General features: G+C 36.8%; 1 protein-coding gene across 1 annotated transcript; it reads right to left on the bottom strand.

The window, feature by feature from the left end:
- Positions 1–928: 928 nt before the first annotated feature.
- LOC306819823 (vascular cell adhesion protein 1-like) lies at positions 929–6,109 on the bottom strand. The gene is made up of 5 exons (XM_079337394.1): positions 5,909–6,109; positions 5,306–5,575; positions 4,854–5,183; positions 3,731–3,988; positions 929–2,913 (listed from the first exon to the last, which is right to left on the bottom strand). Exons 1-5 carry the CDS (start codon positions 5,994–5,996, stop codon positions 2,741–2,743), a joined length of 1,119 nt encoding a protein of 372 aa, XP_079193520.1. The 5' UTR covers positions 5,997–6,109; the 3' UTR covers positions 929–2,740.
- Between the last annotated feature and the right edge of the window lie 8,197 nt (positions 6,110–14,306).

The raw sequence follows: 14,306 nt of genomic DNA, 5'->3' as shown, positions 1-14,306 counted from the left end.
TTTTATAGGCCAGTGCTACAATAATAATTAACCTTGCATAGGCCTATTAGGCTACACATACAGTTTCAGTTAGTAGGCTATATTTAAACACTGTTATTATGACAGTGTTATTCTTGGCCGACACATATGTTGCCTCTACTCCAAAACGTTTTTTTCATGTTCATAATTCAAACAGAAACAAGTGTATGAGTCCAAGCACATACTTTCTGTACACTGGAAAAGAGGTCCAGACCAGCACAGGTGTTTCCTGGAGTTCAATGCTTTCAGTTTTAAGCTGCTTGTCATTTTGTGAACACATCTACATATAGCTGAAAAAATTAAAGCAGTCATTCCTTTACAGTTGAAGTGTTAGTACACACATGACGTTGCTAGGACTATTTCATTAATAATGTTCTTGAAATACAAATTCAGAAGAAAATAACTGAGATGTATCTTATCCTTTACTTATCACGTTTTTTTCTCGGCAGGAGAGGAGAGGGGATATTTAGGAGAGAAAAATAAGAGAGAAACATTTCTGGGATGCATTAACTTACTCCACCCAAGGCTAAATCTCTGCAATGGGGTTTCCTGTAAGACCACACAAAACCAAGAGTTCTGAAGGAGTTAACACAGCCTGGCAACAGAGAATCCCATAAACAGGAAATCTGTAACTACTTTTTCCTGTTCTTGTAGTGGCTTTGGGTTTACTTTACTTTCCATTTTGTCACACTGCAAAATCAAATGAGCAAGGCCACAAACCCTTGCCACATGCAATGATGCATTTAAGAGCAGACTCTGACACTGGATGACAGCAATATGTAATTCTATTCTTAAAGTTAACACAATTAACAAACAGAAAGCACGGCATGTTGTATTGTAATTCACTGTCTTTGTAATTACTTTAAAATACAATGACATCTCTTTAAAAAACATGTAGGCAATTTTTTGTACAAAGGGCTTTCATTTATTCACATAAAAAACTGTACATTTTGCAGCTTACTATTTTTTTTAAGCAAGCATGTGTCGTAAACGAACCAGCATACAGGATCCTTCAGTACAGCAGCTGTGGGTTAAATCAAGCTCATATCATAAAAAACAATACACTCCAGCCCCTCTAGTCCTTCAGAGAAATGAAACTAAACAGTACACCTTGTTTATGGGACGTTTGTATTGGCCAATATGGCCAATACGCACAACAGATGTTGATAATTATTACATTACCAATGTACCTTTTCTTTCATTTAGTTATCTCATTTTGTAGCTTTATTTTGGACATTTCAAATATAACAAATACAGTATACAAACAAACAAGAAAGTAACAATGACAACATCCATCCTGTTGTCTTTTACAAGTCCATGTTGGTGAATAGTGTAGGATGAATTGAAAAAAAAAAAAGACCTAGTCCTACCACGTTTTTTAAGGCTTTATCAATTGTTCAAACGCCAAAATGAAACAATTGAATACAGTTAACTAGCTAAGCAACAACAAGCAAATAGAACATAAGTCACATCAGTAGGTAGATGGTACAGACTCAATGGTTCAGTACATCTGTGTTAAATATTGGGCAAAAAGGTGGTTGTAATGCAACAGAGCATGAATCAGAGGATCCTAATGTTTTATAGGTTTTAATTTCCTCACAATGAAGTTTCACATATGTTGTCCCTGCTTGATTTGTTGTACATAAATCAACTGCTGAGATTGTGTTTATTTTCCCTTTTGCTCAGCAAACCTTTGGAAACATTCCTTAAGTTTTTTTTTTCTGTAAATGATTTGAAAAGTTTTTAAATCGACCAGGTTCTTAAGTTTCATTGTATTCAGTTTGAAGAGTGGATAAATAATTTCCCCATGGCAACAATAATGTCTCAATTCTCCTTTCTGAAGAATGACGATCGGTTCTGTAGTTATTTTGTTAATTCCCGCACACCTCCACATTAACTTGTGTATGAGAGTGTTAAGGAGCAGCACACATTCTATGGTGACTGTTGACTTAACAGGACTTTCACTTATTATTGAAATTAACTGAGATTCGGCAATTGACAATATTAAAAATTAACTCGGGTTGTTTTGGATCTAAACCTCAGTATTTATAGACTGTTTTCACTCTTGAGGTTTCCCTTATATCAGTTCACCTCCCAGACCTGTTTTAATGTATTAAGAGAGAACATCTCAACTTCAAACAGTTTCTTTCCATTTTATCAAACTAACGAGCAGTTACTTAAACTCTCGCCTGTAAAGTTGACACCAATACTAAGATAATTTAGACATGGCTGGTGGAGCTGAAAACAGTGTTTGACCAATGCACCTTTATGAAAAATGTTTCATAAATATAGTGTCCTACTAAAAAGAGCAGCAAAAAATCATGTGACCTGTCTTTTATCGTTATAAGAAACAAAGTAACTGACCACTACAGACACAGAAATACAGTTGCATGTATTCATTCCGATTGGAACACAAAAAACAGCATACCCTGTTGTGTCTGATCAATCGGGTCAAAAGATATGACCTAAGAAATCTTCACTCTCTCAACAATGAACAAAATACTGTTATATATGTACAGCCCTCGTTAAACAAAAAAGGCATTCGATCTAAATCTATCTTTAGAAGAGCGAAAAGGCCAATTGGTAGTAGGAGAGTAGAAACGGTTGCTCACCAGGGTCAAACAGATGAAGCTGTGGCCACAGGGGAGCCACTTGAATTTCAACTCTTCATGTAGCAAATCCTCCATTATGTTCCATACACATTTCAGGCTTTCCTGTCCACTCACTCTACAGTGGGTACAGCAGAGCGTCCTGAGCGAAAGCGGAAAACGTCCCGCAGGTTGTATCGTCCCATTCGTTTTTGTCTGTAGTAGCGGGTCCATACGGTAAACCCAATGATGAGAAGCAGAACAACGGCCAATAGTATACCAACAATTATGTATACGATGTAGTTGGCTGTGAAGAGATGAGGGAAAAGGGGGGGGGGGTGAAAATTCAACGCTAGCCAACAAAAGCAGCCACAAAAACATTCAGCCACTTCCTTGCTAACAGGAATAAGATACTATGTGCACTGTTAGAATAAAGACAGTAGCTGTTGTTTGAAAGATTCTAAAGGGTTCTCATACTGTACTCATTTTCCTTTAACCCTGTGTGGAGTTTTTGTATCAGCTATGAAAGAAACTTCCATTAATACTTATGTATTTTTGTGTTCCTTAAAAGCAGAGTGATTGTTTTTAGTTATTAACAATAATTATTAGTTTTTAATATGTGTAGCCATGTTGTCACATGAACATGCTGAAGAAAAAGACAAATTCACATTTCTCCATTTTTTTGACTGTTAAAAGAAACAATTGCAATGCATTTTTTTTCGGGGAGGGGGGAATCTTTCTGGCAGATGGAATGGGGTTTCCATCTATGTTTGTTTGATTGATTGTACATAAAGGAAACTACCAGGCTTACAGAATTATCATCTGCATAACTGTAAATTCAGAAGCAAAACCTTTTTCACTTTCCAGTGTTCAGTAAAATAGATTGTTTCTTGAGTTAAGAGAATATGTGTTTCTAGCATCTCTACAGTCTAACACTACAGTTATGTCATTGGTCAGAAGTCGGGGCCTTTGAGTTGAATTTGGCACTAATGATCTGCAAATCAAAGGGGCATGCCAAGACACCTGTCACACAGACAGAAAACAGAGGATCCTACATAGCTTGGACTGTATTTTTTGACAATCATATTACTGGAAAGTGGATATGGAAAAAATATAAAACTCACCTCGGACTTCCACATAAAACACCTCAGTGAAATTCCAATAGATGTTGTTGACAGTACAGATGTATGTCCCATCATGTTCAGCAGATACAGACGCAATAGAGAGGATGCTGCTCTGGGAGGGATGAAGGCTACCTGATGGAAGCGTCCAGTTGTATGAGGGCATGGGGTTTCCAACAGATGAGCAATCCAGTTTTAGCTGGTCTCCTTCAGTGAGGGTAATCACCCCTAGATTTGTTGGCACCTGTAGCATAGGCTTATCTGTGTGTTCACGTAATGAGGGAGAAACATAACATGTCATAGAAGAAAAAATTGGAGCAATTTTGAAATGTAAACATTTTAATGTAATGTCACATATTCAATAAGTTATAAGGGGCAGCGTGCGAGGATACTTCAACAGTTTCTCATAGTTCTTTACAGTTGTGCTTTACTTTTAGAATCCACTATTTATTCAGTATAAACTGAATACCTTCATTGACAGACACAGATCTTTTCAAAAGTTAGTTTGCAGAACAATGTTTAGACAAAAAATATGTTATCATCTTATTGTATGACATACATAGACGATGAAGCCTCAGCGTCTTAAAAAATACCAAAATGTACGTGCTTCAAACCTGCATTCTGTTAAAAAAGAAATAAAACTACTTCTGACTAGGTTTAATAAACAACTTTTAAAGAATGTGTGGTTTCATTTTACTCGTTCCATGTCTTCTTCAGCACTGCAAGATTTTCATTTGTTATCTTCAGCCAATGTTAATTAAATTGATGATTCTCTTAAGTGTTTAGCTTGTAGATGTTAACTAGAATATTGTGTACAAATCACAATCTTAACCCCTCGTTAAAATATGGTCACTTCCTGCCCTTAAAAGACTAAGATGGAAACAGCCAAAGTGCCAAATTTGAGAATTCAACATGGTTGCACACAAATCAAAGTTAGACACCACTTGTCATAACTTGACAGTTTGTGAATGTGAATGCAGAGTTGAGTGATTCAAATTTGCTGGGTCGTGATTACAAACAACCCGTTGTGCACACCAAGTAGTCAAGTGACTCATTGCTTCACCATTTATTGAAGAAAATGGTTTTATTCATAACTGAAAAAGAAGATTTCTCTTATCAGACTCACAGTATACCGTGGTGGTCATTTTTTGTGAAACCACCACTGGAGGGGGCTGTGGTCCTTCAGATCCCAGGTAAAGCTGTGCAGCACACCAATACTGAGCACCATCTTCACTGTGAGTGGGGACGATGTTCACAGTATAGGATTTAGTCATAGTTTTTATGTCATCATCTGGAACCCGTAGTTGCTTAAAAATGGAATTTCCTTTGTAGAAGAGTGCCATAACTTTTCCAACAGGAGCAACATTATGTACTGTACACTGCAGAGTGTACGAATAACCCTCTTCCAATGGCCCGGTGTGGTTTGCAAAGCTGATGGACACCTTATCTGGGGGCCCTGTGGAGACAAACAAAGTGAAACATCCTGAATAACCTACATTATTATTTTGTTTCTCAAAACAATGATACAATTGTCACAAGTGTGTGTGTTTATTATAGTTAATCAGCAGGTTGACTTACTGTATAAGGTAAAGGGCAGGATGGTACAACACTGGTCATCAGACTCAGTACTGTAATAGCATTGGAGAGATAGTCCCCATTCGGTCAAATTGTCAGTCCTCCATGAAATTGTGGTTCCGTTTTTTTCTATGACTCCCACAGACCGCTCTAAGTTAGTCTGGTTCTCATGACATACTTGCTGACATACATTGCATATCACAGACGCTTTGTCACCATACTTGACTACCAGATGGGATGGAGTAAACGCAGGTTTGTCTGTACAGTTCTGTTCTGTAACCCACACAAGAAAAAGTGAACAGTAAAACAACTGTCTACATGTAAAACAGTTATTCTCATCATCTCATAAACGGCACTGGAGAAAACTAATTAGAGCATACATTATTTCACAATACAAGACGTAAAACGTTTCACGACTGAATTCAAAGCAACAAGTGTCCATTTGTACTCTGATAATAAATAAAAAAAGAAACAAGCGATAAGAAGAGGCAATGCAATATTAGCCTACAAAACATAATCATTATGGTATCGTGTTTGAAAGCAAGTCTACCGAAAGCACAACATTAAGATAAACGATCAAGCGATAATTACATTAGGAAAACTCACCACAGCCTGATACATGGAAGTCGAGTAGAAATGTCATAAAAGACAAAAAAATAACTTCAAAGAAAAACATTGTGTGTTTCCTGTTCATATTGGACGTCACGTAAAGTAACGGGCAGGGGATAAAAAGGTAAGTTTAACCGTGGAGCGAGAAAAGGAGTGAATGTTTCGGCGCTGGTCTAAAGTACAGCCCCTTGTCCACTCCCTGTGTCACTCTGTGGAGAGGACTCTGGTTACTGTAGCTTTGAGAATCACGTCATTTCTATTGGTAGGAGGGACTAAGACATGATGAGAAAAAAGCACGTCTATCAGCGACTGGGGAGGGGGGGGGGGGCGTGAAAATGAAACTGGTCAGAGAGGATTTCCGATGCTTGTGACTTCTTGGAAATTCCGCGACTTTGTTCAAACGTTATGTCCTCGAATGAATCCACATAAGGTGGATTAGGCTAATGTGGAAAATGTTGAGATATTTCGAATTGCCAGATCTTTTCGTATAAAGAAAACATGATATGAAGAAACAGTCTTAATATAAAATCTCCAAGATGTCTCCTCATAAAATAAGAATAAACTTATTGTGCTCTTATAGGTAAAATGGCACATTTATTTTATCAGTCCAAACATTGTAGCCTACACTTGGAGGGAATGTATTTTTCCATAATTTACACAGATCCTCTCGTAAATAACTTAGATGACTGTCCCACATTAGTCAAAGCATGCAGTCCCGCTTTAAAACCAACCTTTTGTAAAGTGGGACGATACACAAATAAATCGCCAAAATAATTCTGTGACAAATTTCATATTTATAACATTTATTTCCGTTACACTGATTTTTCAAGGAGGTTACTTCCACATTTTCACACCACTATGACATCACATCAGCTACATCATGTGGTTTCAGTAACATGACACCCCTGCTTCCATTCAACACCAATCTTTTTTCACTTCAATGTTGTAGAAGAAAAAATAAATGCAGCTTAGGGTTCCCACATTAGTCAGTGTCCCACATTACACTACAATACTCCAAGTACAGGCTACCATTCAAAATTAAAAGACTCAAAACAAATTGCCTACACATGATCTTAAAGTCTAATCAGGCCTGTGTTTTGGTGGAGGAATTTCAGCTGTTACAAAACATACTTTCCTTATCGCATTCCTGAAAATCCCTTATCACAGCCTGTGAGATAACTTTTCCCTTGACAGCACATTTTTTCAGCCTATAGCTGCCCCCTCCCTTCATACTTAACATTCTTGATATCCAACTGTTTCTCATGTTACTCCATCAGTGTTACCAGTCTGGTTATTGTCATATTTATAATTCCCCCCCTCAGTTACAGCCCCCTCCACCGAGCAAGTTGGTCAGGAGTCATTTAAAGGCCAGACTAAATGTCAATAAACTTGAAAAAGACCAGAGGCATTGAACTAAAAAAAAAATTAAAAAAACATCTGGGCATTGTTGTATAGGCCTACTATAGTCTTCCCTTGAGCTCATTTTTATGATTATTTTAAGGATGCAAGAAGTTGTCACTATGGCTTTATTTTATGTTGATAAATCATTTATTTTTTAAAGGTGAGTAAACCCACGTTAAAAGTAGAATAACAATTCAGGTTTGCTTTCTGACATGTCAGATTCAGAATCATCCTCACTTTTTAGGCCTATCTTTGGAAAGAGTAATATAAATCAACACCAAACAGGTTTTCCTAAAAAAAATACTTCACAATTTGGGAAGTTCAGTTGTTGTTAAGACTTACAAAATGTACTAAGGATAGCGTAAGAAGCCACTCAGCAAGGTTTATCATTATGACAGGAAACAAGGGGAAATAGTTACCTGTCCTGTCCATGTATAACATCTGCAGCTCCTCCGCATCCCAATAGGTTAATTCTTCTGTTTGCGATCCCTGACATGCAGAAAAAAACAGGTTATGACAAGAGACATATGCATACAACCATTATACAAGTTTGCTGAAAATCCTATCACAGCATGTGATATTTCACCCTCATTTTCTGATTTTTTAAAATAACACAAAGTCTGTTTAGGAAGTCTTTAAGGGGGCTGGTAGATTTGATTCTTTTTTGATCGTTTTCTTTAGTCCTTCTGTGCAAAGAGGGAAACTTTTAAATAAATAAGATAATAAGAAATACTTTAAATGAACTGGATGTTTTATATTGGCAAAAATGGGAGATACATTTCTTGTTTAATTTAGTGATGCTAAATCAGGTAGCTGCTTCTTTATTTTAAAACACATTTTCATAGTTTTTCACTTATACTGCTGGCTGAGATATTCAGTTTGCTAAATCTTGAACATGTGTCTCAAACTGACTCAGAGCAAGGGGTAAATACTTTATTTCCTCATTCTGCTTATTGACTGCCAAACAATCACACACATCCATGCAGGCAGGGAGGGCAGGGAGGGCAGGAAGTCACAGAATGAGCCTGTTCCCCTGCTAACTGGCTGCTGGCCATGAATCAAGGTGGTAGCATACAGAAATGAGAGTTCATACATTTACAGTTAGAGTATTTATTGCTGACATCAACCCCAACATGTTAAAGACAAACTCAGAAAACGGACACAAAAACTGGGTCAACAGGAAATACACACACACTTAAATTCAATAGTTCACAGCCATGTCTTTAACTGAATCACTCATTAACCTTATTAAACTTGTCTGTGCATGTTCTTTCAGAGCTGTTTGGGAGAAGGTGGAGCAGTCAGGCATGTTTCAGTTCCCAGTAATGATGTAGCCCAGCTCTTTGTACAGATAGTAAGCTTAAACAGTCTGACACTCGCACATGGTGCTGGTGGCAGATCTCTCACAACCTCATGTGAAAATAGGTGATATGTTACCAAGCATGTTTACAAGCAAAGCTCAAACATTTATTAAATACATACTATTTCTTTTCATTTCACCAAAATAAAGGTTAACGTTAAGAAAGTATTTTCTTTAAATTAGGTTTTGAAAGAATATAATAAATTGATGTTTTAGGCCTTTAAACTAAATGAACGAAGCATTTATGATCAGTTGTCAGTCTTAAAATAAAAAATTAAAGTGAAACAAAATAAATAAATTCTCAGAAGTTGACAACCACTGAAGGGAAGTTGAACTTCTGGTCACATTTCAGGCAGGGGAAAGGGGATTTTAGAGGATGTGATCTTCAGACAAACCAACAACCACATTTAGTGTTAGAAACACCGGAGATTACAGCAACACGATCACTGTCACATGAGTTCACTGAGGTCATAACTGAGGGGTGGCTTTGGCTCAGTGATTTGTTTATGCAGATGGATACTTTACATACTTCTGCCATCAGTGAATGGGTAGTGGCGTATCTAAAAGCGCTTTGAGTAGCCTGAAGAGCAGAAAAGTGCTACACAAGGTCAAACTCATTCACCATGTGAGCTAATGAGGTAGTCATAAAATCATGTTGAACTCTTGTAAAGTATGAGAACAATGGGGTTTAAGGGGAATTTATAGGTATTGTATTCATTGTTTAACAGCCACATTTTCAAGCACATTGACAGAGTGCTGAAGTTTTTGGGGGTTTTTTGCAAGGGTTTTTAAATATGTGAATAAACATGTCTTTTCTTGACAGCATTTTTATTTGCACAACTTTTAAAAAGAAAAGTAAAAGATATGAATTAATTTTAATGAACTTCTTATGGATGTCTGGTAATATTATTCTGGTTTGGATTTGCTTTGTGAGCAGATTGAGTCAACCTGAGCGCATCTTAGGTGAATTGTCATGGCTGCCTTCAGGATGTTACTGTATTGATGTTACAATTGAACCTCTCTCCTTGAAGTTCTTGACGATCTGATAAATGGTTGATTTAGTTGCAAATACTGGCAGCAATATCCCTGCCTTTGAAGCCCTTTATGTGCAAAGCAATGAGAAATGCACATGCGTCCTTGCAGGAAACCATGGTTAACAGAAGACATGATGTCAGCTGGTCCTTTTGGCAGGACTAAAATGCTGTGGAAATGTATTCATTTGAGATTAGGTGAATTTTCATGGCAAAGAGGGAATTTGCAATTATTTGCAATTCATCTGATTACTCTTCATAACATTCTAAAGTATATGCAAATTGCCATCATAAGAACTGAGACAGCAGGCAGAAATTTACATTTGTTACTCTCAGAATCTTTGGCCACTGCTGTATGCTGTGACTAATCATTACTTCAAGTCCTTTCTCCCCCTCTGCTGTCCCCCATTTGCATTCCATGTTTCCCAAATAATTTATTTATTGCCCAAATACCCTATATGGAATAATTTTACATTTCGAGTCATTATAATTACATTTTATTGTTATATGATTCCACGTCTCGTTTTTCAAATTCTATGGCCTTTAAAACTTAATATTTTGTGATTGATCGTGTTTTCTATCATACAGTATGTGTGTGTATAGACTGTATACAAACATGGACATAGTCTTGGGGACATCATCCATTGGTTTCCAAGACAGACATTTGAAGCCAATCAATGGGGGATGCCATATTGGAAATGCTGTCTTAAACTTTCTACTTACGGTCTTAAACTTAAAGAGTCGACGCTGAGGCGGGCCGGAAGCCTCCTGACAAACAGCTACAACATGCCCACCGGTTAATCAACTCAGCCAAGTCCCTTAACATAATTAATTCTAAACAAAATGCAGTGTCTGTCAGTAACATCACGACAGATAGCTGTATTATTTGTTTAACTACATTTTACAGGAGCTTTACGGTAGTGTTGCTGTTTCTGAATGAAATAGCGTTTCAGTTGCCTCACTGTTTAACTGCTCAATAAGGGTCCAGGCAAGCTACAATTTTCCCACAACAAAGTTGAAGCAGAGGAGTGTTTTATCACAGTCCAAAATCAACCTTTTATGTCCAGTTAGAAAAAATGTGTTTCTTATGACTTTAACATTAAAGTCACTGTTCAGTTATGTGGTTGTAAATAATAAGTGTTTACAGTTCCACTTTGATAGAGCATGTGAATTAAGGTAACGATTGTGGTAGAGCTGATTCATAGTGTTATGTCTGTATGTGTGAATAAAGCTGTGCCCCTGCTGCAGTTTGCACAGTAACTGTGTGTTAAACTGAAATTGTTGCCTCTGACATTGCTGACACAACCTTACTGTCTAATCCTTGATGTCCATGATGTCCCTGTAGACAGAGCAAGCCAACAGCCTACTGTTTATCCACTTAACAATCACCACTGCAGTCTGCAAACGCACGTTCGAAACTTGAAAAACATCTAAAAACAAATCATAAGGTGGGTTAGAGGAGCACAATACAAAAGTGGAGAAGTTAAATTTAGTGAGAATAAGGAGACGATGAGCCAGTGAGGTTAGTTGAGCCACCTCACCTCAAAAACCTGTTAGAAGGCAACTTTGGCTATTTTTGTTATTGGCATGTATTGCCTAAAGACGGAAACATCCTGTAACAACCTTGGCTTCATGGTTATGTTTCTCAGTTTTACATTTACCTATGCAGCCTCCCCTATACAGGTTATGCTAAAGGTCTTTTTAGTCCTTAAAATCAAGATACAGAAGAACATTGTGTGGATTCCTTTGTTTGACCTTTTCTATCGCAATAAGGAATAATAAGTCGTAATCTTTTTATAAATTCTTATTTTATGGATATTGTCCCCTGGTTTAAACGACTTATAAAATTTGCTGGTATGCTCAATTTTTTTCTTCATTGTGATCCGTTTTTTTGCGCTTCAGGCCTGAAGTTGTATAAGTCGATTTGTAACACCTTTTGCAAGTTAGTGAAAATGCAACTTCTTAAAAAAAAAGCTAGTCTGAATAAATAGTCACAACAAAATCCATGGGGAACTTTAAATGTATATGTTTTTTTAGCAACATAATCCTTTGTGTATTTTTATCAGGTTGTTATAACAGCAACCAAAAGAGAAAACAAGTTTAGTATGTGACCAGAAATCCCCTCTGTAATTACAACTTTTAGTTTCGTTTTGACATGGAAATTACCTAAAACTTGAGCTAGTCTGATGGGAAACGAAATGCTGCGGTTTCATTTTCAATGTAACTTCAAAGACAAAATTCAAGGAAACATACAGCGATTGAATTTGAATAGAGGTGGCACTGCATAATTTAATCCTCAACAAAAGCAAGCAAAAACAGGAAGCATCTCATTCCCTTTCAGACATCCACATATTCAGCAGTTTGATTTTCCACTCAAAAAAGTAACAATTGATAATTGGAGTATGGGTATCTTTATTCAAGCAGCTACTTTGATGATTGTTCTGCAGCTCTTCCATCTGGCATGTTGTAGTAAGTAAAGAGTTTTTCTGCTAAACTTCGCCTCAAAAATACTTTTTGTCATGGAAATGTTCCCGAGATAATATAGAACATGGTTACCTCGGCAGATCTATAGTTGATAGAAAACATCAAACTTTTTTATGCAACTGTTTAACTCATCTGAATGTTTACTGTGTAAGCTTTCAAAAGTAGATTCATATTTATATCCATAGGTTTGATGGAGTTTAGAAGAGTTCAAATTTGTAAAGGGTTGCATGTTGTGTTCATGTCGGCTACTCGTGTTGTTTGGCTGTTGTTTGCAAAACTTGAATTTGTAGCCAGATGGTCAAAATTAGGTGGGATTTGTACGTAATTACTGAGACACATTATCTCACAATTCCCTGTGTGTTTTTAAAACGTATGTAAAGTCAGAGTCTGTATGAAACCTCCTTCAGTTCAGATTATGTGGCTCTGTTGTTGTTTTCTGAGAGCTCCAACCTTACGTTTTTTAAACTATCTTCCCATGGAAAAGAGACCTCGATCTTTCAGTTCTCCCAGCAAACATAACAGATTAATCAAAATCATGCTGCAGTGATGATGAGTTTTTCCTGTTAATTTTATTGAGAAGAATGTGTATAAGACTAGATTTAAAACAACCCATTTTGGAATTAAATTTAAAAAATCTGTTACAGCACAGCCAAAGACAACACACGATTATGTTTATGTGCAGAATGATTAGGATTGGCATCAGGATTAAACTCCGTTTGCTAATTTTATACTGTTTCAAATCTAAATTGTCAAATAATGTCTCCATTATAGACACTATGTGCAGTCCATCCAGATCCACACCAGTTATAAACAGTGGGAGACAAGCCTCAAGTAAGTGCATTTCTACAGTATAGGCAAATACTTAACCTTTTAAAACTGTTTCCTTATTTTGACTGATACTGTACTCCAGCCAGCCACAGTTTGATAACCAACAAGGTTTTGTGGTCTAGCCATTGTCTATGAATAAAGTAGAATTTTGGTCATTTTGAAGAAAATATCTCTTTACAGCCAGGCTAGCCGTTTCTCTGTTTTCAGTATTTATACTACGCAAAGCCATCTAGTGCTAAACTAGCTGTGGTCAATCTAACTTTACCAAAATATGATCTGTTAATATGCCCTGTTTGCTTGTTTGTAAGTGTTTTTCTTTTACAATGATTTTTATTTTGTGTATTTCACTTCCACCTAAATCACTGTACAGATGACCAACAGTTGAAGCATGCATCGTCTCCTGATACAGACACCAGCAAAGAAGGAAACCCTGGACAATCAAACATCTTGAAGTTCTCTTTAGTGGGTGCTGGAGCCATTTTTGGTGTTTTGGTTATTGGGCTACGACTACTGGGTGGCACTGTAAAGCCAAAACATATTTAACTGACGCTGATGACCAGCAGGGTTTGCACACTAGGAAGATCAATGGTTTTAGACCATGGCGCATTGCGGTTAAAGTTGAATACTAAGGCAAGAGTCAAGCATTTCCTTTTTTTTTTTTTAATTCACAAGTCTTTATTATGTTGAAATAAATTGAAAAGGATTGACATATCCAACTGGTAGACTTTGTGTTTGTTAGCGTGTTTGTGGACTCACGCCAAGGAGCCACATATTAACCTGACCCAACAGATGAATGTACGTCAACAGTGGGCCTTCCCGCCCTCAGCACAAGTGTCCTGAATCATTTCAACTCCTTTGGTTGTGCTGTTGACAGGAAGTTGGCAAATTTGTTCCATCAGTAACTGTATGAGGTTATTGTTGTGCAATTTAATTTGATGATGCTATTTCAAACTTCAACTTTATTGAAACTTCAGATCATTTAAGAAAATGCTCTGACAGCAGCAATTACTGTACTGTAACCATTTCCATCATCTAAAAAAAAGTAAAGATTCTTAAAGATTGTCTCATTATATGTTGTCATACTTGGCCGGGGATGGGGCAAGTAAAGAATGGTTTGATCTTATTCAAATTATGTTTCAATAGAAACACAATTTCAATCTTAGAACATAAACGAAACAGAAACCAGTTTGTGGCAAGAGCATGAAATACATCATATTCATTTCTGAGAATTAACCTGAACCTGTGCAGAGAATAAAACACATAAAACATATTGTGAACCTGTGAATTATTT

This window comes from Symphodus melops, assembly GCF_947650265.1.
Source record: "Symphodus melops genome assembly, chromosome: 2".
In the NCBI taxonomy this organism is placed as follows: Eukaryota; Metazoa; Chordata; class Actinopteri; order Labriformes; family Labridae; genus Symphodus; species Symphodus melops.
The sequence above is the reverse complement of the archived record's forward strand: the minus strand, read 5'-3'. Positions and strand labels throughout refer to the sequence as shown.